The sequence below is a fragment of the Bufo gargarizans genome, chromosome 2 (genome assembly GCF_014858855.1).
Source record: "Bufo gargarizans isolate SCDJY-AF-19 chromosome 2, ASM1485885v1, whole genome shotgun sequence".
In the NCBI taxonomy this organism is placed as follows: domain Eukaryota; kingdom Metazoa; phylum Chordata; class Amphibia; order Anura; family Bufonidae; genus Bufo; species Bufo gargarizans.
Window position 1 is genome coordinate 630,201,090 of NC_058081.1, and position 20,800 is coordinate 630,221,889.

General features: G+C 46.2%; 1 protein-coding gene across 1 annotated transcript in view; it reads right to left on the bottom strand.

Moving 5' to 3' along the window:
* RNF207 (ring finger protein 207) overlaps positions 1–20,800 on the bottom strand; it is a 183,890-nt gene that overhangs the window by 155,257 nt on the left and 7,833 nt on the right. Inside the window, 1 exon segment of the mRNA XM_044282148.1 lies at positions 7,305–7,437. Coding sequence (XP_044138083.1) covers positions 7,305–7,437 — 133 coding nt within the window.

Genomic DNA, 20,800 nt, shown 5'->3' on the forward strand with positions numbered 1-20,800 from the left:
TCCACTCTCAGAAAACACATTGAAAAACTCGGATATAAAAGAGGGTACAGCCTTAGTAGTAACCACAGAAAAGGATGTATTGAAACAATTATCAATGCAATAGTCCCCCCAATCCAGAATCTGCCTCGCTTGCCAATCGATAGTTGGATTATGCTTTGTAAGCCACAGTAAACCCAGAACCATAGGTGCAGGGAGACCTTCCAAGACAAAACACGAGATAACTTCTTGATTAAAGTCACCCACTCTTCATCTGATATCATGCAAAACTTGAGACAAGCACCTCTGAGTAAGAGTGGTAGAATCAATAGCAAATACAGGAATGTCTTTTTTAAATGTACTTGGTGATAACCCGTGCATGCGGACAAACTGAGCATCAATCAGGTTGACCTCGGCCCCGCTGTTGACAAATACCTCAGTCAGAAGAAATCGGGTACTACCAGCAAAGGACAAATGCACATTCTCTGACTCCCCACTCACACCTCCGATAGTCAGATGGGATTTAGACGCCCTTTTTGTTTCTCTTTTTGCCACTGAATGCTTGGACATATATTGACAAAATGTCCCCTTTGCCCGCAGAAAAAACATACTCCCTGCTTGCGACTCCTACTTTTGCAAGCAGATCACGGAGTAGCTCCCCCTAATTGCATGGGTTCATCCCCAGGTATAAGCTTAGGAGTCTCTTTACCCAAAGAGTCAAAGGAATACGGTACGATATGTAATAGAACGTCCTGAGAGAGTGGGGCCTTAGATCTCTCTCTCAGGCGTCTATCAATACGTACAGCCAAAGACATAGCGGCTTCCAAAGACTCAGGATTCTCATGAAAGGCCAAAGCATCCCTCAGCCTCTCAGATAATCCCTGACAAAACTGGCTACGGAGAACTGGATCGTTCCACTCAGTATTAGTAGCCGACCATCTAAATTCGGAACAATAGATCTCTGACGAACGCTCTCTCTGACGCAGGCTGCGTAATTTAGTCTCGGCCAGAGAGGTTCAGTCCGGGTCATCATAGATGAGACCTAAAGCTCTGAAAAATGCATCTACTGATCGGAGAGATCCGGTCAGCAGAGAAAAAGCCCAAGACTGGGCGTCCCCTTAAGGCAACAAAATAATCATACCCCCTCTCTGCCTCTCGTCCCCAGATGAGTGTGGACGCAACTTAAAGTACCATTTGCACGCGTCCCTGAACCAAATAAAATTATCACTCCCCCCTGTCACACACACAGGGGATGGGGAAGTGACCACTGAGCTCAACCCGCACCCCTGTCCCTGCCTACTTGCCTCGCAAGTCCTAGTGACAAGTCGACAAACCCTCAGCTAGGATAAGTGCAGGGAAGACGGACAATACAAACAACAGAGAAGTCAAACAGACCGAGTCAGAAACCAAGAGAGCAGCAAGTAACCAGAGGAGCAAGTGGAGGATCGTCAGGAAGAAGCCGAAGTCAAAAGCAGGAGGGAACGCCAAGACCAAGGGATGAGACAGACGGGTAGTATCAACACGAGCAGGAGCCAAACCAACCAGGTAAGTAATCGCAGGAAGGACCTTAATAACAGGCAATCTGTGGCCAGCAGGTGCGCTAGTGGAGTCATGTGACGTGGCCAGAGTCACATGACTCCTGAGTTCCAATACAGCCGAGCGCCGAGTGAGCAGCTCAGCACTCAGCCCTAGTGTGGTTACCACGAGAACGGGCGACGCCGGGCGCGCTGATGACCCGAGTGAGCCCCGGCCGTTTCCGCCTCCTGGAACCATGCACAGAGTGCATCGTGACAGTACCCCCTCCTTCCACACGTGGCCACCGGACCCAAGGCCCCAGGCGACATGACATTTTTTAACAAGTCTAGAAGCATGAACATCCCTAGCTGGTACCCAGGACCTTTCCTCCGGTACATAGCCTTTACAGTGCACCAGGTACTGTAAAGAGTTACAGACTCTCCTAACATCCAATATCTTGGAAACCACAAACTCCACAGAATCATTAACCAGTACCGGCGGTGGAGCGGACTGTAAAGGAACAACAGGAGCAATATGTATTTTAAGCAGAGATTTGTGGAAGACATCATGGATGTGGAAAGATTCGGGCAGTTTCAACCTAAAAGATACTGGGTTAATTACCTCCGTAATCTCGTACAGACCTATAAAGCGAGGTGCAAACTTTTTGGAGGCCACCTTAAGAGGCAAATTTTTAGAAGATAGCCACACCTTCTCCCCAACCTCAAAATACATCCCCTTAGAATGTTTCTTATTCACTTTGATTTTTAGATTGTTTTGAGCTTTTTCTAGGTTCAGGGTTAGACGAGGAGACGGATGACCCAGAATGAAAACGAGGATGGAAACTGTAATTACAAAAAAACATGGTTGTTTATCGCAAATTCTGCCAAAGAAAGGTACTTAACCCATAATTGTTGATCATCGGAGACATATGACCTGAGAAACTGTTCCACAGACTGATTAAGTCGTTCAGTTTGCCCGTTACTCTCAGAATGAGAGGCAGACGAGAAAGACAATGAGATTTGGCACCTCTGACAGAATGCTCTCCAAAATCTAGACACAAACTGGACACCTCTATCAGATACAATGTTCTCTGGAATACCGTGTAAACGTACAATTTGTTCTACAAATACAGAGGCCAGAGTCTTAGCATTAGGAAGCTTAGAAAGAGGAACAAAATGTACCATCTTGCTGAACCTATCGACCACTACCCAAACCACAGTTTTACCCTCTGCAGGTGGCAGGTCCGTGATGAAATCCATAGAAATATGAGATCAGGGTCTACTGGGAATGGGTAGGGATCGCAACTCACCAGCAGGGCGAGCTCTAGGGGTTTTAGACTTGGCACACACCTCGCAGGCCAACACATAGGACTTGACATCCTTGAATAGGGTGGGCCACCAGTAAAACCTTGATACCAGCTCTTTAGTACTCTCAATACCGGGATGTCCACACAAAACAGAATCATGACACTCACCCAACAGCCGGAGACGGAATTGTTCGGGGACAAACAACTTATCTGTTGGTGTGGGTGCTGGGCCAGATGTTGTTCTGCCTTAATAGGAGCCGTAAGATCTTGGGACAAGGCTGCTAAAAAGACATTAGCTGGCAGTATGGTTTCAGGCGGTGCGTCCGTAGGCTGAAACGCACAAAAACTCAAAGATAGAGCATTTGCCTTCACGTTCTTACTTCCTGGCCTGAAAGTTATGGAGAAATTAAAACGTGCAAAAAACAACGCCCATCTGGCTTGACGGGGATTCAACCTCTAAGCAGACTCAAGAAACATTAGATTTTTGTGATCAGTGACAACGGTGACACAATGTTTAGCCCCTTCAAGAAAATGCCTCCACTCCTCAAACGCCCATTTAATGGCTAGCAAAACGATTCCCCAAGTCATAATTTCTCATTTTCTGGAAAAGAAGGCGCAAGGCCTTAAATTGGTAAGACTAAAGGGGCCTTGTGAGAGGACCGCCCCTACTCCTTCCTCGGAGGCATCCACCTCCACAATGAAAGGTCTCTCTTGATCCGGCTGAATAAAAACAGGAGCGCTACTGAAGACCTTTTTAAGAGTTTCAAATGCTTCAGTAGCTTCAACAGACCAGTTATCCAGGTCCGCCCCTTTTTTGGTGAGGTCAGTCAAGGGTCTAGCAATTACCAAAAAATTCTTTATAAATCTACGGTAATAATTAGCGAACCCTAAAAAACTTTGTAAGGCCTTTAAGGACGAGGGCCTTACCCAGTTCATAATTGCTAATACCTTGCTAGAATCCCTTTTAAAGGCGTGAGGAGTGAGAACATACCCGAGATATAATATATCTTGTACCCCAAAAACACATTTCTCCTGTTTGGCAGCCAATTGATTCTTCCTCAAAACCTCCAACACTTGTTTAACATGAAACACATAACTCTCAAAATCAGGGGGAAAAAATCAATACATCATCACGAATTTACCTAAGAAATCTCAGAAAATATCATTCATAAAATTTTGGAACACCGCTGGCACATTACTGAGTCCAAAAGGCATTACAAGATATTCAAATTGTCCAGCTGGAGTATTGAAAGCTGTCTTCCACTCGTCTCCCTCCTAATTCGAATTAAATTATATGCCCCCTTTAAATCAATTTTAGAGAACCAGGAAACCCCCAGTATTCGATTAAACAAATTGAGAATAGACGGGAGGGAGTATTGATTCTTAATCGTAATCTGTTTTAATTCCCGATAATCGATACAAGGTCTGAGGCCCCCATCCTTCTTTTTGACAAAAAAAAAATCCCGCCCCCATAGGAGATACAGAAGGCCTAATGTGCCCCTTAAGGAGACATATTCCTCCATGGCCTTGCGTTCAGGCCTAGAAAGATTATAGATGCGTCCCTTGGGAAACCTGGCACCCTCTATCAACTCAATGGCGCAATCGTAAGACCTATGGGGCGGTAGACTCTCGGGGTCAGAGGAAGAGAACACATTCATATATTCCTTTACGAATAGGGGCAATGTATCGGATTCTAATGAGACCCCCGCAAGCACGAGTCGCATTTAAGCCCCCATTTCACCAGTTCTCCCTTGGTCCAGTCAATAATGGGATTATGTAACTGGAGCCAAGGCATTCCCAGTACTACCTCTACTGGTAGGTTTTCAAGAACTAACAGGGAGCATTTTTCGGAGTGGCACACCCCCACTGTCAAGGATATCTCGGGGATAAAATGCTTCACGGTACGGGGGGTGGAATCAATAGCCATGATGTGGATAGGAGTGGGTAGTGTCAAAATTGGAATGCCCAACCCTAGTGCAAATTTATGATCAATAAAGTTGGCAGCAGAACCAGAGTCAATAAAAGAATTACCAGAACATTTGTTATTACCCATGGAGATAGTAATAGGTACTAATAACTTACTCTTGACCACATTTTGATATACCTGCTTCTTAGGCTTCCCCTTCTTGATCAATTTACCAGAGGAAGACTTCTTGGAGCACTGGTTAATCCAAAGGTCCGAATCTCCACAATAGAAACAGGCCCCACATCTGCGACGCTCATCTCTACGACTCATCCCGATCTGCATGGGTTCCTCAGAAGAGATATCGGCTCAGCTCATAGGACAGACCTCTGGCTGGACCGCCTCCTGGGGAAAAAGCAAACGTTCCTGCCGTCTCTCCCTAACACGTCTATCAAGTCGAACAGCGAGTGTCATAGTCTCCTCCAATGTCTCAGGAAGCTGATAGTTTACTAATAGGTCTTTAAGATTCTCGGACAAGTCTGACCTGAACTGGCTTTTAAGGGCTGGTTCATTCTAGCCAGAGAAACACACCATCTTCTGAACTGGGTGCAATACTCCTCTGCAGGTTGATCTCCTTGTACCAAAGCCTTAAGAGCAGTCTCAGCTACCGTGGCCCTGTCAGGTTCATCATACAAAATTTCCGATGCTTGAAAGAACCCCTTGACGGACCTGAGACAACTAGCGTCGGAAGGCAAGGAAAAAGCCCAATCCTGGGGGTCCCCCTGTAGTCGGGAGATAATTATGCCCACTAGTTGGCTCTCAGAGTCGGATGACAAAGGGCGCAATCTGAAATAAAGCTTACAGTTCTCCTTAAAAGAAATAAACTTTTTACGGTCACCAGAAAAGGGTTCTGGAAGCTTTATCTGAGGCTCCATATGATTACTAGGTGAATGAGGAATGGAGGCACTCTGTCCTGATTCATGTAAGTGGAGTTTCTCCCCTAACTCCTGAACCATCTGAGTCAAATTAGAAACATGCTCCGTCAGGGTAACCAATGGATTTATGGTAACAGTGGTAATTTGGGCCTGTTATTCTGTCACACACACAGGGGATGGGGAACTGACCACTGAGCTCAACCCGCACCCCTGTCCCTGCCTACTTGCCTCGCAAGTCCTAGTGACAAGGGACAACTGGTCGACAAACCCTCAGCTAGGATAAGTGCAGGGAAGATGGACAATACAAACAACAGAGAAGTTAAACGGACCGAGTCAGAAACCAAGAGAGCATCAAGTTACCAGAGGAGCGAGCGGAGGATTGTCAGGAAGAAGCCGAAGTCAAAACCAGGAGGGAACGTCAAGACCAAGGGATGAAACAGACGGGTAGTATCAACATGAGCAGGAGCCAAACCAACCAGGTAAGTAATCGCAGGAAGGACCTTAATAACAGGCAATCTGTGGCCAGCAGATTGCCTGTTTAAATAGGGCACTAGTGGAGTCATGTGACGGGGCCAGCGTCACATGACTCCTGAGTACCGAATACAGCCGAGCGCTGAGTGAGCAGCTCGGCACTCTCCTGGAACCACGCACAGAGCGCATCGTGACACCACCCGAGAATCTATCCGGGAAAGCAACTTTAGGTTCAGGACAGGTCAGGTAACCACTACTAGGATCAGCCAACAGTGGTCTCTGCATCTGTGAGACGGTCGAATGGAGGTCATCCACCTCCAAAGACAGCCCCTGTAGCTGTCCGGTCGCTGCAGCGATAACATCCATGGCTGAACTGATACAGACAACAAAATCACGGTTATTTTTTGCGGTTTATAATGTCACGATCAGTGTGGAGGAAAACTCCACACTAAACACAGGAGGGAAGGGGAACAATAACTGGCCTGGAAACTAGGGAAAGAACAGGTGATCTCCTACACAACCCTAATCCCGGCCCTAACTACCTATCAATATGAATAGACCTTGAAGGTAGGAATATTCATATGGTGGATACCTAGGCCCTTATATCCCTATAAGGCCCTGGAATGAGGTTAGGACCAGAGACATTTCTCCCCAGATGGACGAATGGAGGTCTCTATCTCAGGCCCAGATACAAACAACAGGGAATATAACAAACACAAAACAATAAAAAAAGCGCTATGCAGCTCAAGGCAAAGGGGAGCATCGAAGCAAGGAAATACTCCAATGCTCCACTCATATACAGTAAAAGAATAAAGAATAGCTTATATCGGGTTCACATCTGACCCCAGACAACCCCTTTAACTGATCACCACTGCTGGGTTCCGGCTCCATCAGTTTTGCAGGTCTTGGGTCTCTCAGTATCAACATCCAGTTTGGCATGACTGCTGCAGCCGAACGACTGGCCTCAGCAGTGATGTGTCACCCATGCGTCATATGATCAAATGACAAGACACATGGGTGACACATCACTGCTGAGGCCAGTCATTGGCCGCATGATTTGTGTTAAACCGAATACTTACACGAGGAGAACCGAGACCTGCAGCACCCAAGTGGGAGCGATGGAGCCAGAACCCTAACAGGAAGTACCTTTTCCCTAGATGGTCCAGAGCTATAATGGATCCTCTTAGGTTTTACATACCTGCCTTTTGCTCTCCAGGTCACAGTTGGCACACTGTACAATCTCTCCGGAGTCAGCTGAGCTGTCCACGAGGAACTTCAACAATCTGTCCACTGGGGGCAGAGCATTGTTTCCCTTCACTATAGACTGGTGCCTGCAGAATACAAACATACAGAATGAGATTTACTCAGTCAAAATGCGCCAGAAAACTAGAGTACATGCTTTACACCACATTTATGAGCAGTTTTAGAATTATTTTTTTCACCTCCCACAGTCCTGGCCACCAGAAAGGCTGGCACTTTTTCCCATAGTGTGCAAGTTCTACCACTGCTGCTGTATTGCTGGGTGGTCTTAACCCCTGTATAGGAGTAGTGTATAATGTGATGGAAAAATTTATGAAGCCAGCAAAAGGAAGCAATATGGACAATCACAGTACATTAGTAAGTGCCTTGTATTCATTTTCTTTACCTGATAAACGCCATTTCCTAAGTGAGACAACCCCTTTAAATCTGGACATAGACATTAGATATGTGTCAGCAGATCCTGCCAATTTTGATAGTACCTACCAATAATCAATCATATAAATATACAGTAGCTGTACCTCAATATCTCTTGTAGGATCAGACTTTAACCTCTGTTAGGGTCCATTCACACGACCGCAAATGGGTCCGCATCCGTTCCGCAATTTTGTTCTCTATGGGGACAGAAAAGATGCGGACAGCACACAGTGTGCTGTTCGCATCCACATTTTCTCTGCTGCGGCCCCGAACTTCCGGGCTCCGCCCAAAAATAGAACATGTCCTATTCTTGTCCGCAATTGTGGACAAGAATAGGCAGTTCTATAGGGGGTGCCGGCCAGGTGTATTGCGGATCTTCAATTTGCGGATCTGCAATACACTAAGGACGTGTTAATGGACCCTTATCCTTAGTTTTCCTTCCTGAGATAAGCGGTGTCAGATAATCTGCCAGCTGCTTATTGGTGTTGGTCGAGTACCAAAGTCATCGGGTACTCGAGTAGAACACCTCGGGATGCTAGGGTGCTCTACCGAGCACCCGAGCACAATCAAAGTCAATGGGAGAACCCGAGCATTAAACCAGGCACCCCCTGCTCTGAAGAGGGAGAGGAGGGTGACTGGTTCATAGGAAAAGGTCAGAAATTTATGGAAACACCACTGAAATGGTTCGGGAACAGCATGGGGAGGATGTCTGGATGCATCTTGGACTCCCAGGTCGCTGCTGGAAACGATGTTGTCCAAGTAGTACGCCACTTTTACAGACTGACAATAATACGCACAAAACCAAAGATAAAAACGATTTTAGAGGAAAAATTGTTAGGAAACATTCTTTCCTGTATATTTACTTGTATATCAAGTGCAAGTGCTGCCAAAAATTACAAGGAAGAGGCACTCTGATACAACCTATACAGACGTGGACAAAATTGTTGGTACCCTTTGGTCAATGAAAGAAAAAGTCACAATGGTCACAGAAATAACTTTAATCTGACAAAAGTAATAATAAATTAAAATTCTATAAATGTTAACCAATGAAAGTCAGACATTGTTTTTCAACCATGCTTCAACAGAATTATGTAAAAAAATAAACTCATGAAACAGGCATGGACAAAAATGATGGTACCCCTAACTTAATATTTTGTTGCGCAACCTTTTGAGGCAATCACTGCAATCAAACGCTTCCTGTAACTGTCAATGAGACATCTGCACCTCTCAGCAGGTATTTTGGCCCACTCCTCATGAGCAAACTGCTCCAGTTGTGTCCGGTTTGAAGGGTGCCTTTTCCAGACTGCATGTTTCAGCTCCTTCCAAAGATGCTCAATAGGATTGAGGTCAGGGCTCATAGAAGGCCACTTTAGAATAGTCCAATTTTTTCCTCTTAGCCATTCTTGGGTGTTTTTAGCGGTGTGTTTTGGGTCATTGTCCTGTTGCAAGACCCATGACCTGCGACTGAGACCAAGCTTTCTGACACTGGCTAGTACATTTCTCTCTAGAATTCCTTGATAGTCTTGAGATTTCATTGTACCCTGCACAGATTCAAGACACCCTGTGCCAGACGCAGCAAAGCAGCCCCAGAACATAACAGAGCCTCCTCCATGTTTCACAGTAGGGACAGTGTTCTTTTCTTGATATGCTTCATTTTTTCGTCTGTGAACATACAGCTGATGTGCCTTGGCAAAAACTTCGATTTTTGTCTCATCTGTCCACAGGACATTCTCCCAGAAGCTTTGTGGCTTGTCAACATGTAGTTTGGCATATTCCAGTCTTGCTTTTTTATGATTCGTTTTCAACAATGGTGTCCTCCTTGGTCGTCTCCCATGTAGTCCACTTTGGCTCAAACAACGACGGATGGTGCGATCTGACACTGATGTTCCTTGAGCATGAAGTTCACCTTGAATCTCTTTAGAAGTCTTTCTAGGCTCTTTTGTTACCATTCGGATTATCCGTCTCTTAGATTTGTCATCAATTTTCCTCCTGCGGCCACGTCCAGGGAGGTTGGCTACAGTCCCATGGATCTTAAACTTATGAATAATATGTGCAACTGTACTCACAGGAACATCTAGTTGCTTGGAGATGGTCTTATAGCCTTTACCTTTAACATGCTTGTCTATAATTTTCTTTCTGATCTCTTGAGACAGCTCTTTCCTTTGCTTCCTCTGGTCCATGTCGAGTGTGGTACACACCATATCACCAAACAACACAGTGATTACCTGGAGCCATATATATAGGCCCAATGGCTGATTACAAGGTTGTAGACACCTGTGATGCTAATTAGTGGACACACCTTGAATTAACATGTCCCTTTGGTCACATTATGTTCTGTGTTTTCTAGGGGTACCATCATTTTTGTCCATGCCTGTTTCATGAGTTTATTTTTTTACATAATTCTGTTGAAGCATGGTTGAAAAACAATGTCTGACTTTCATTGGTTAACATTTATAGAATTTTAATTTATTATTACTTTTGTCAGATTAAAGTTATTTCTGTGACCATTGTGACTTTTTCTTTCATTGACCAAAGGGTACCAACAATTTTGTCCACGTCTGTATATCACATAAAGGAGGGCCTCATTCACATTGTGGTACAATTGTTGAGGTAGTGGGACTCCTATACTCATAAAGCCTATGCACTAAGTGAAAGGGCTGCCAAAAATTACAAGGAAGAGGCACTCCGATACAACCTGTATATCACATAAAGGAGGGCCTTATTCACATTGTGGTACAATTGTTGAGGTAGTGGGACTCCTATACTCATAAAGCCTATGCACTAAGGGAAATGGCTGCCAAAAATTACAAGGAAACGGAATACACCCTTTATTACACATAAAGGAGGGCATCATACACACCCTTGAAAAATTATGATTGATGGCCCTCAAAAACATTAGGAGCAAGGGCCTGCTGGTGACCCTCTAAAACATTAGGGGCGAGAGCCTGCTGCTGATCTGACCATCTAAAACATTATTGGTGAGGGTCTGCTGCTGAGCTGACCATCCAAAACATTGGGGGTGAGGGCCTGCTGCCAAGTTGCCATCTAAAAAACTTTGTGGGCGAGGGCCTGCTGCCAAGCTGGCCATCTAAAAAAATTTGTGGGCGAGGGCCTGCTGCTGAGCTGACCATCTAAAAAATTTTGGGGGCGAGGGCCTGCTGCTGAGCTGACCATCTAAAATATTTTGTGGGCGAGGGCCTGCTGCCAAGCTGACCATCTAAAAAAAATTTTGTGGACGAGGGCCTGCTGCCGAGCTGACCAATTTAAAAAGTTGTGGGGGAGGGCCTGCTGCTGAGCTGACTACCTAAAAAAAATTGTTGCCGAGGGCCTGCTGCCGAGATGGCCATCTAAAAAATGTTGTGGGCGAGGGCCTGCTGCCAAGCTGACATCTAAAAAATGTTGTGGGCGAGGGCCTGCTGCCAAGCTGACCATCTAAAAGAATTTGTGGGCGAGGGCCTGCCGAGCTGACCATCTAAAAATTTAGGGGTGAGGGTCTGCTGCTGAGCTGACCCTCTAAAACATTATGGTTGAGGGCCTGCTGGTGACCCTCAAGAACATTATGCGTGAGGGCCTGCTGGTGACCCTCAAGAACATTATGGGTGAGGACCCGCTGCTGAGCTGACCCTCTAAAACATTAGGAACGAGGGCAGCCTAATTGCATGTTGATATGATGGAGGAGGAGACGAGAAAAGGCAGATTGAACCATATACCCTTTTTAGTGGTGGAAGGGGTGCATGAGAATACAGTGTATTCAATACACCATAAAAGCCACATTTAGGGTGCCTTTATGTTCAGCCGCTTTCCTCTGGTGGAGTAGAGAAGTCAGGGGCAATCCAGGCCTTGTTCATTTTTATAAGAGTCAACCGGTCAGTATTTTCAGTTGACAGACAGATGCGCTTATCAGTTATTATGCCCCCAGCAGCACTAAATACACGCTCTGACAAAACACTGGCGACGGGGCAGGCTAGCACCTCCAAGGCGTAGACCTCCAGTTCGTGCCACGTGTCCAGCTTGGACACCCAATAGTTGTAAGGCACACAGGGATCACTGAGGATGCTGACACTGTCTGCTACGCACTCCTTCACCATCTCCCAAAATGTTTCCCTCCTTGTGACACTAGGCCACGCATTAGGTTGAGGGTGCTGACGGGGTGTCATAAAACTGTCCCAGACCTTGTAGAGTGTTGTCCTGCCTCTGTTGGAACTGCTGTGTGTTCCCCTCGTCTCCACTACTCGGTTGGCCAAGGAACTACGTACTCTTCAGCAAGCGTTGTCAGCTGGAAATTTTTGGAGCAATTTTTCCACAAGGACCTTCTGGTATTGCACCATTTTGCTTGTCCTCTCCAGCACAGGAGTGAGAGATGAGAAGTTCTCTTTGTAGCGGGAGTCGAGAAGGGTGAACAACCAGTAATCGGTGTTGGCCAAAATGCGTACAACGCGAGGGTCATGGGAAAGGCAGCCTAACATAAAGTCAGCCAATCTCCTCATCATCTTCCTCCTCTTCTAACCATCCACACTGAACAGATGGAATAAAACTTCCATGGGTACTACCCTCTGTAGAGGAGGCAACTGTCTCCTGCTCCTCCTCATATCATCCAATTCGCGCTGAGAAGACGAACTGAGGGTGGTCTGGCTAGCACCAGAATACTTTCTATTATTTTGGCATTATTGTACTTTATTTGGTTTGCAGAGTGCTGTTGCATTGTATATTTTTTTACCTTTATGCTTTAAGCCATGGCAACGCGCACCTGCGCATTGGATGTGCTGACTGACCCCCAATTTTTCTTTGCAGTTTTTATTGGAGGTTTGGCTGACTCTGTTGGTCGTGCACTCCTGATTAACCTGTCTGCCCTATAGGCTGATTTTAATTAGTATACCTATAAAGTTGTAGCCTACTCTCCCTGTATGTATTGGAGGCCATTTGGCACCAGGTAAGGTGGAATACAGAGTGGGCTCAGCATGCTAGTGGAATCTGTATTCCTTGAACAAAATGGAGGCCAGCACCAAAGAGGTATTATATAGTGTTGGTTCGGCATGCATGAGAAGCCTGCATCCCCTGAATAGAATGGAGGCCATTTTGGCACCATAAGAGGCATAATCTAATGTGGGCTCGGCATGCATGTGGAACCTGCATTCCCTGAATGTAATAGAGGCCAGTATGGCATCAGTTAATGTGGTATTTAGTGTTAGGTTCCCACTCTTACTGAGATCGCCTCGATCTTTGGCAGACGGGCCCAAATAATTTTGTACAAAATAATTTGCCAAGCATCTCAAATTTATTAGCGTAGCATTTTCACCAGAATACTTTCTATTATTTTGGCATTATTGTACTTTATTTGGTTTGCAGAATGCTGTTGCATTGTATATTTTTTTGGTCTGGCTATCACCCTGTGTACTTTCTTCCCCCATTTCCACCTCTTCCACATGCAAAGCATCCACCTTAGTTGTGAGCAGCGAGCATTTGAGAAGACACAGAAGTGGGATGGTTACGCTGATAATAGCCGCTCACCATCCGCACATAGGTCAGACATCAATGCCCACTCGTCGCTTGAGAAGAACGGAAGCTGACTGGAAAGGCGACGAGCATGTTGCAGCTGGTATTCCATTACTACATTCTTCTGCTCACAAAGCCTGGCCAACATGTGGAATGTCGAGTTCCAGCGCTTGCTCACGTCGCACAACAGTCGGTGAGCTGGCAATTGCAAGCGCTGCTGCAGCATTGCCAGACCGGCGGAAGCTGTCGATGAATTGCGGAAATGGGCACACACGCGGTGCACCTTCACCAGTAGCTCAAGGAAATATAGGTAGGTTTTGAGAAACCGCTGAACCACTAGGTTGAACACGTGGGCTTGGCATGGTATGTGTGTGAGTTTGCCGAGCTCCAAAGCCACCACCAAGTTACGACCATTATCAGACACCACCATGCCTGGTTGTAAGTTGAGTGGCCAGAGCCACAGCTCAGTCTGGTCCCTTATCCCCTGCCACACAACTCTGCGGCGGTGTGCTGTTTGTCACCTAAGGAGATCAGTTTAAGCACGGCCTGTTGCTGCTGCCCCACTGCAGTGCTACACTGCTTCCAGCTACTAAATGATGGCTGACTGGTGCTGCAAGATGATAATTCAGAGGTGGAAGTGGAGGAAAAGAAGTGTGTGTGGGGGGGGGGGGGGTTTGCAGCCACTAACGTAGATGGCGGCGGAAACCCTGATGGAAGTAGGGCCCGCAATCCTTGGTGTCGGTAGCACCTGTGCCATCCAAGGGTATGACTCGCTCCCAGCCTCCACCCAGTGTGCCATCAGGGAAATGTAGCGTCCCTGGCCAAAAGCACTTGTCCATGTGTCAGTCGTTAAATGGACCTTCCCAATAACTGCGTTGGTCAGGGCACGGGTGATGTTACGGGACACATGCTGGTGTAAGGCTGGGACTGCACACCGTGAAAAATATTGGCGGCTGGGGACAGAGTGCCGTGGGACTGCCACCGCCATCAGGCTGCAGAAAGCCTCAGTCTCCACAAGCCTAAATGGCAACATTTCCAGGGCCAGCAATTTGGAAAGGTGCACATTTAGTGCTATGGTCTGTGGGTGGGTGGTTGGGTATTTGCGCTTTCGTTCAAAGGCCTAGGCTATAGACATCTGTATGCTGCGCTGGGACACAGAAGTGGATGTGCTAGCTGATGGTGTTTGTGAAGGTCCAGGTTCATGGGCCTACGTCTTGGACAGGGGATTGGCCAGCACGTAACACAGGGGTAGAGGAGGCAGTGGTGTGACCCGCAGACACTGATTCTGGACCCAGGCGTTCGGCCCACCTATTAGGGTGCTTTGATACCATGTGGCGGATCATGCTGCTGGTGGTGAGGTTGCTAGTGTTCACGCCCCTGCACATTTTGGTATGTCACAGGTTGTAAATGACAATTCTTTTATCGTCCGCACTTTCCTCAAAAAAGCGCCAGACTGCGGAACACCTACCCCTTGGCAAGGGAGATTGCCGCAAGGGGGTGCTCCGGGGAACAGTTGGGGGCCTGTTTGGTGTGGCCGCCTTCTCCCTTTTGCCACCCCACTGCCTCTTCCAGCCTGTTGCGGTGCAGCAGATCCCTCCCCCTCTGTACTGCTGTCCTCGCTCGGTTTGCCACCTTCCCAGGTTGGGTCTTCATCGTCCAGCACCTCCTCTCCCACTTCCTCACTCTGGTCATCCTCCTGACTTGTTGACCTAACAACAACCTCAGTTATTGACAACTGTGTCATATACTCATCATCAACCACTTGAGACACTTTGGTATACCCGACAGGTTAGATCCTTTTGGTATACCCGACAGGTTAGATTCAAACCCCAGCAGGGGTAATACCCACTCTTGCATACATTTCCAACACTAATAATGCTAATATTAACCATATAATGAAGAAGGCACTGTAGAGTGCTAGAGCACGCCTTGTGTCACATATCCGCATGAGAACAGTTGCTAGAAGTTAATGGTAAGAAAGGTTAAGCAGTGTGAAAAATACTTCTCTGATGAACGCTTAAAGAAAAAGAAACCAGTCCTTCTATAGATATGATCGCGTGCTATGGCTAATAGCTCCTCTGTTGTTTTGGCTTCATCCATGGAGAGATCGCCGGCAGAGGCGGCAGTTCTTCTTCCGAAGGAACCAGCAACCAGGAGGGGATCTCCACAGGGGTAATGTCCATCATTTCCCAGAAGGGGACTAGGTCCGCAGGTGTTCTCACGGTAAAACGGCGGTTTCTAGCTGTTATCAATATTCCAAATGGAAATAACCACCAGTATGGAAACTTCGAAGTACGCAGGAGATCCGTTAATGGTTTCAACAGTCTCCTCTTTTGAAGAGTAGATGCTGCCAGGTCTTGAAATATCTGAATACTTCTGCCTTGCAATGTCACTTCTTTCAGCTCCCTTGCTTTTTGCTAAAGTTCCTCAGTGTCTCTGTAGCTCAATATGTCACATATGATGTCTCTGGGGTTCTCTGAGGTACTCGGTTTGGGTTTCAGTGCACGATGAACCCTTTCCACAGTAACACTCTGAGCTCTTTCTTGGCCCAACAGAGAGGTGAACAGTATGTCCATCACTTGCATCAGATCCTCTTTGTCAGCAGCCTCAGGAAGGCCCCGTATCCTGATGTTACGGCGGCGACTTCTATTTTCTTGATTCTCCATTTGCAGCAACAGGCTGTTCATGGCTCTAGTGTGGGAGCCTAGCGAGCCCTTGACCGCCGTATTAAAAGAAAGCATGGCGTCTTGTACTTGCTCTAAGGACTTAACTCTGTCCCCAATATGGCGGACATCCGTCTTTATAGCAGCCAGGTCCGCTGCAATGGGGGCCAGGGCTCTTTGCAATGCCTGTTCTATGAAGTCCCTAGTGAGCGCCGCTCGCCCAGCCTCTGCTTGTGACCCGCTCACCTCATTTGCGTCCTCATGCAGAGTTTCGGGGCTGGAGGCCTCACAGGAGTCTCCTTCTCCTTGCCGCTTGAGCGCCATCTTTGGTGTGCGCGCGGGGGTCTGGGGAGCCAATTTCTGGAGGTATCTCTCCATGTCAGATTGGTGCGGTGAGTCCCTCTTCTGCTCTGAGGTGACTCTGGTCAATTCCTTGGACTGGATCTTCATCCCTGTGGTTCGGGTATCGCTATTACAAGGCTTAATTAGGATCTAGTGGCGGGAGCTCCGCTCTCAAGCAGCCGCCATCAAGCTCGGTCAGGCCACGCCCCCACACACAATAGTCCTTAAAGGGAACCTGGCACCAGGATTTTGTGTATAGAGCTGAGGACATGGGTTGCTAGATGGCCGCTAGCACATCCGCAATACCCAGTCCCCATAGCTCTGTGTGCTTTATTGTGTAAAGAAACCGATTTGATACATATGCAAATTAACCTGAGACGAGTCTTGTACGTGAGATGAGTCAGGTACAGGACTCATCTAAGGTTTATTTGCATATGTATCAAATCAGTTTTTTTACACAATAAAAGCACACAGAGCTATGGGGACTGGGTATTGCAGATGTGCTAGCGTCCATCTAGCAGCCCATGTCCTCAGCTCTATACACAAAATCCCGGTGACAGGTTCCCTTTAAAAGGACTTTTGGGTCTCTAACAAGTTTTAGCAATTTAGCGCAGGTTACGCTAAAAATATATATTGCTGCCGCACACAACAATAGTCCTTAAAGGGACACTGTCATGCCTTCTGAGCATAATTAGATCTTTATATGCCCTCCTAGGTCTTGTAATAAGTTTCCAATTCATATAAGTATTATCCCTGTGCGCATTGTAAACAGTCAAAAATAATCGTTATAATCACCTGTCAATCAACTGTCCTTTATGCCCAAAGGGCGTTCTTTTCGCCGCATTTGTGCCCAACCGCGCCCCAACTGCCGGATCCTTAGACACGCCCATCTCATTAGAATTCACTTCGCTGGGCGGTATTTTCCTGTCCCCGACATTCAGAGATCCTGCGCATGCCCAATACGAAGTTACGGTCATCGGCCTCAATAGGGGACGCAGGCGCGATGTGATCCCGGCGAGTGAGGGTGCCGGGCGCATGCGCAGGATCTCGGAATGCTGGGGACAGGAAAATACCGCCCAGCAAAGTGAATTCTAATGAGATGGGCGTGTCTAAGGATCCGGCAGTTGGGGCGCGGCTGGGCACAAATGCGGCGCAAAGAACGCCCCTTGGGCATAAAGGACAGTTGATTGACAGGTGATTATAAAGATTATTTTTGACTGTTTACAATGCGCACAGGGATAATACTTATAGGAATTGGAAACGTATTACAAGACCTAGGGGGGCATATAAAGATCTATGCTCAGAAGGCCTGACAGTGTCCCTTTAAAAGGACCTTAGGGTCTATAACAAGTATAAAATCTAAAATATTCCTATTTCACTCCCTACACTATCTCTACCTTCTGCTCTTCAGCTCTCCCTGACTAAGACTGAGCTGAACACGTGTCATCGGGTGCTATATAGAGATGCTTGCCGACAAGCAGTGATTTAGGTGTCCGCACCAACGATCCTATTACCCGATGAATGAGTGTTTCATCGGATAATCAGCTGCTCCTTTACACTGGCAGATCATAATAATCTGCCTGAACATTGGGCAGTGTAAAGAGGTAGAGATAAGCAAATTTCATGTTATGAAATTCGCTCACGCTTCGCTTGGTGGACCATAACGCAATTCTATGACGGAATGCATAACAGAATGCCTTTAGAGGCATTCCGTCATAATAGAAGTCTATGGCTGTCTATGGAAGTCTATGGAGAGGACTGCCCTGCATAACGGAAACAGGACGGATCCGTTATGCAGGCCATAGACTTCTATTATGACGGAATGAATAACGGAATGCCTCTATAGGCATTGTGTTATGCATTCTGTCATAGAATTGAGTTATGGTCCGTGGTAACGGAATCCATAACGCAATTCTGCTTTTACCACCAAACGAAAATATGAAATTCGCTCATCTCTATAAAGAGGCCTTGAGTTTTGAGATTTAGTGTCAGTAATGTTCAGTGCACATTGCAGTAGAAGAAACCTCCAATAAAACATAGAAGTCACATTTCTAAAAACATTGCAAGTAAAATCAGAAGACACCTACACATTTTGAACAAAGAGTTTTTTGTTCTAAGTCATAGCACCTTGCAACTTGTACCTTTCGTCTGCAGTTTACTGCATTTAATAAGGTATACCTCCAATGTAACGTTCCAGTATGCCACTGTACAGACATACATAATTTATAGGGTCCCATTTAAAAAAGAAAGTATACCGCATGATATACGTGTTTTGCAGTGACCCTCTTTACAAGAAATTGCAGTCTTCTGTGCTTTCCTATACAACTAAAATAAGGCATACCAAAATGCATACTTTTGATTTCTTATGCTGGCCTGCCACCTGCTGGCCAACATAGCAATTGCAGCTCTAATACGCTGGGTCTGTTCACAGAGACGCAGCCTATTAGAATTCATTACCGGCCTTCCCAAACACTGTATGTTTTCACCCTTTAGAAACCATGTTCACACATGATCACGGCATCTAAAGGTTGTAATCACCGCGATCGGCAGAGACCCACCGGCCATGGCGCCCGCCGTTTAAACATCGATCCCAGTGCCGTACGTGTACAGCGCTGGTAGCAAAAGGGTTAAGGTCAAAATGAGTACAATGCCATAATGATAATAAAACTGCCCCCAAAGGTGTACATAGCCTTAAGAAGGCCATACACAACTTGGTTGATGGTTGAATTGCAGTTGAGCAAACAATCATCTGGTGAACATTCATTTCACAGACACATTTTAGTCCACATTACAGATGTTCAAGCGATGGGTGAAGGATCTTTCTCGGAATGTTCTGTCAGGATAAGACGACTACCGTCACACACAGGGATGGTGCAGCCCTAAACTTCCCAGACCCATTTTAACAATGCTTATTCTTGTCCATAAAACAGACAAGAATAGGACATGTTCTATCTTTTATGCCAAGGGTGTAGAACAGACATATAGATGTGGACAACACACGGTGTGCTGTCTGTATTTTTTGTGGCCCCATTGAAATTAATGGGTCCACATCTGATCTGCCAAAAATTGTGGATCAGATGCAGAGCACATATACGGTTGTGTGAATGGGGCCTTAAGCTCAGTGAACACTGTCCTATGTTTAACATACAGGTCAAACTCGAAGAATTAGAATATCGTTCAAAAGTCCATTTATTTCAGTAATGCAAATTAAAAGGAATTGCATTAATGCAGCTTAAAATTTTAATTTTGTGAAAAGGTTCAATATTCTAGGCTCAAAGTGTCACACTCTAGTCAGCTAATTAATCCATACCCCCTGAGCAAAGGGGACCTCAAAATTAGAGACTTTGGGGTTTCATAAACTGTAAGGCTACTTTTTACACTGGCGTTTCTGGGTCCGCTTGTGAGATCCGTTTCAGGGCTCTTACAAGCGGCCCAAAACGGATCAGTTTAGCCCAAATGCATTCAGAATGGATAAGGATCCGTTCAGAATGCATCAATTTGGCGGCGTTTGGTCTCCGTTGCGCTTTTGAGGTGGACACTAGAACGCAGCTTGCAGCGTTTTGATGTCCGCCTGACGATGTGGAGCCAAACAGATCCGTCCTGACTTACAATGTAAGTCAATGGGGACGGATCTGTTTTTACTGACACAACATGATGCAATTGAAAACGGATCTGTTTTGACTTAGACTTTTTTTTAATGAATAATGCAAACGGATCTGTTATGAACGGATACATGCATTTGCATTATCGGTGCGGATCTGTCTGTGCAGATACAAGACGGATCCGCACCGAACGCAGGTGTGAAAGTAGCCTAAGGGTGCCTCATATGACCAGATGAATAAATGAAATGCTTCCTTCCTGACAAATGGCTTCTCCACGCAGCTTTGGAAAAAAGTTCTAATCCTCTGTAAACTGCTGTTTTCGTATTAGCATTAACCCTATAAACTTGCAGTAACAACTCCCTGATTTCTCTTCCACTCTTGCCAAGTTTCCCAAGAACTTTTCTCTGCTCTAATTCAAGCTCCGACATTCTTGTGACGGTATTCAGAAACACGCAGAGACTTTACTAGTCGCCAATCAGAATGAGATTGTTGGAGGTCTACGAAAACACAGCTTGTAAAGCGCTGATATGATAAGGGTATGAAACCATACTTGAGTTTCTGTATAGAGAGCCTCGACAAGCTCACAATCGGGGGCCTGTGAACTTTGTCAGACCTCGTATGTCACCATGTATGCTCAGGACTCCATTCACCTGATGGAGACCAAAAAGTGTTTCTATGGCCTTGGTCAAGTCAGGATGCAGTAGTATACCTGTCTTTCAATGGGACCCTTTGAGTGACATATGCCACTGTATACCCCTAGAGTGGCATAAGTCAGACTTTTTATTGGAGGTATAGGTCGGGAAATCTTCCTGACGTATACTGCCAATGAAAGGCTCGATGCAGTGTGCCCTGCGCCTAACTGTGTCACATAGCTTACTATAGGGCACATAAACATGGTTGTAAATGCAGCATGTGAATGC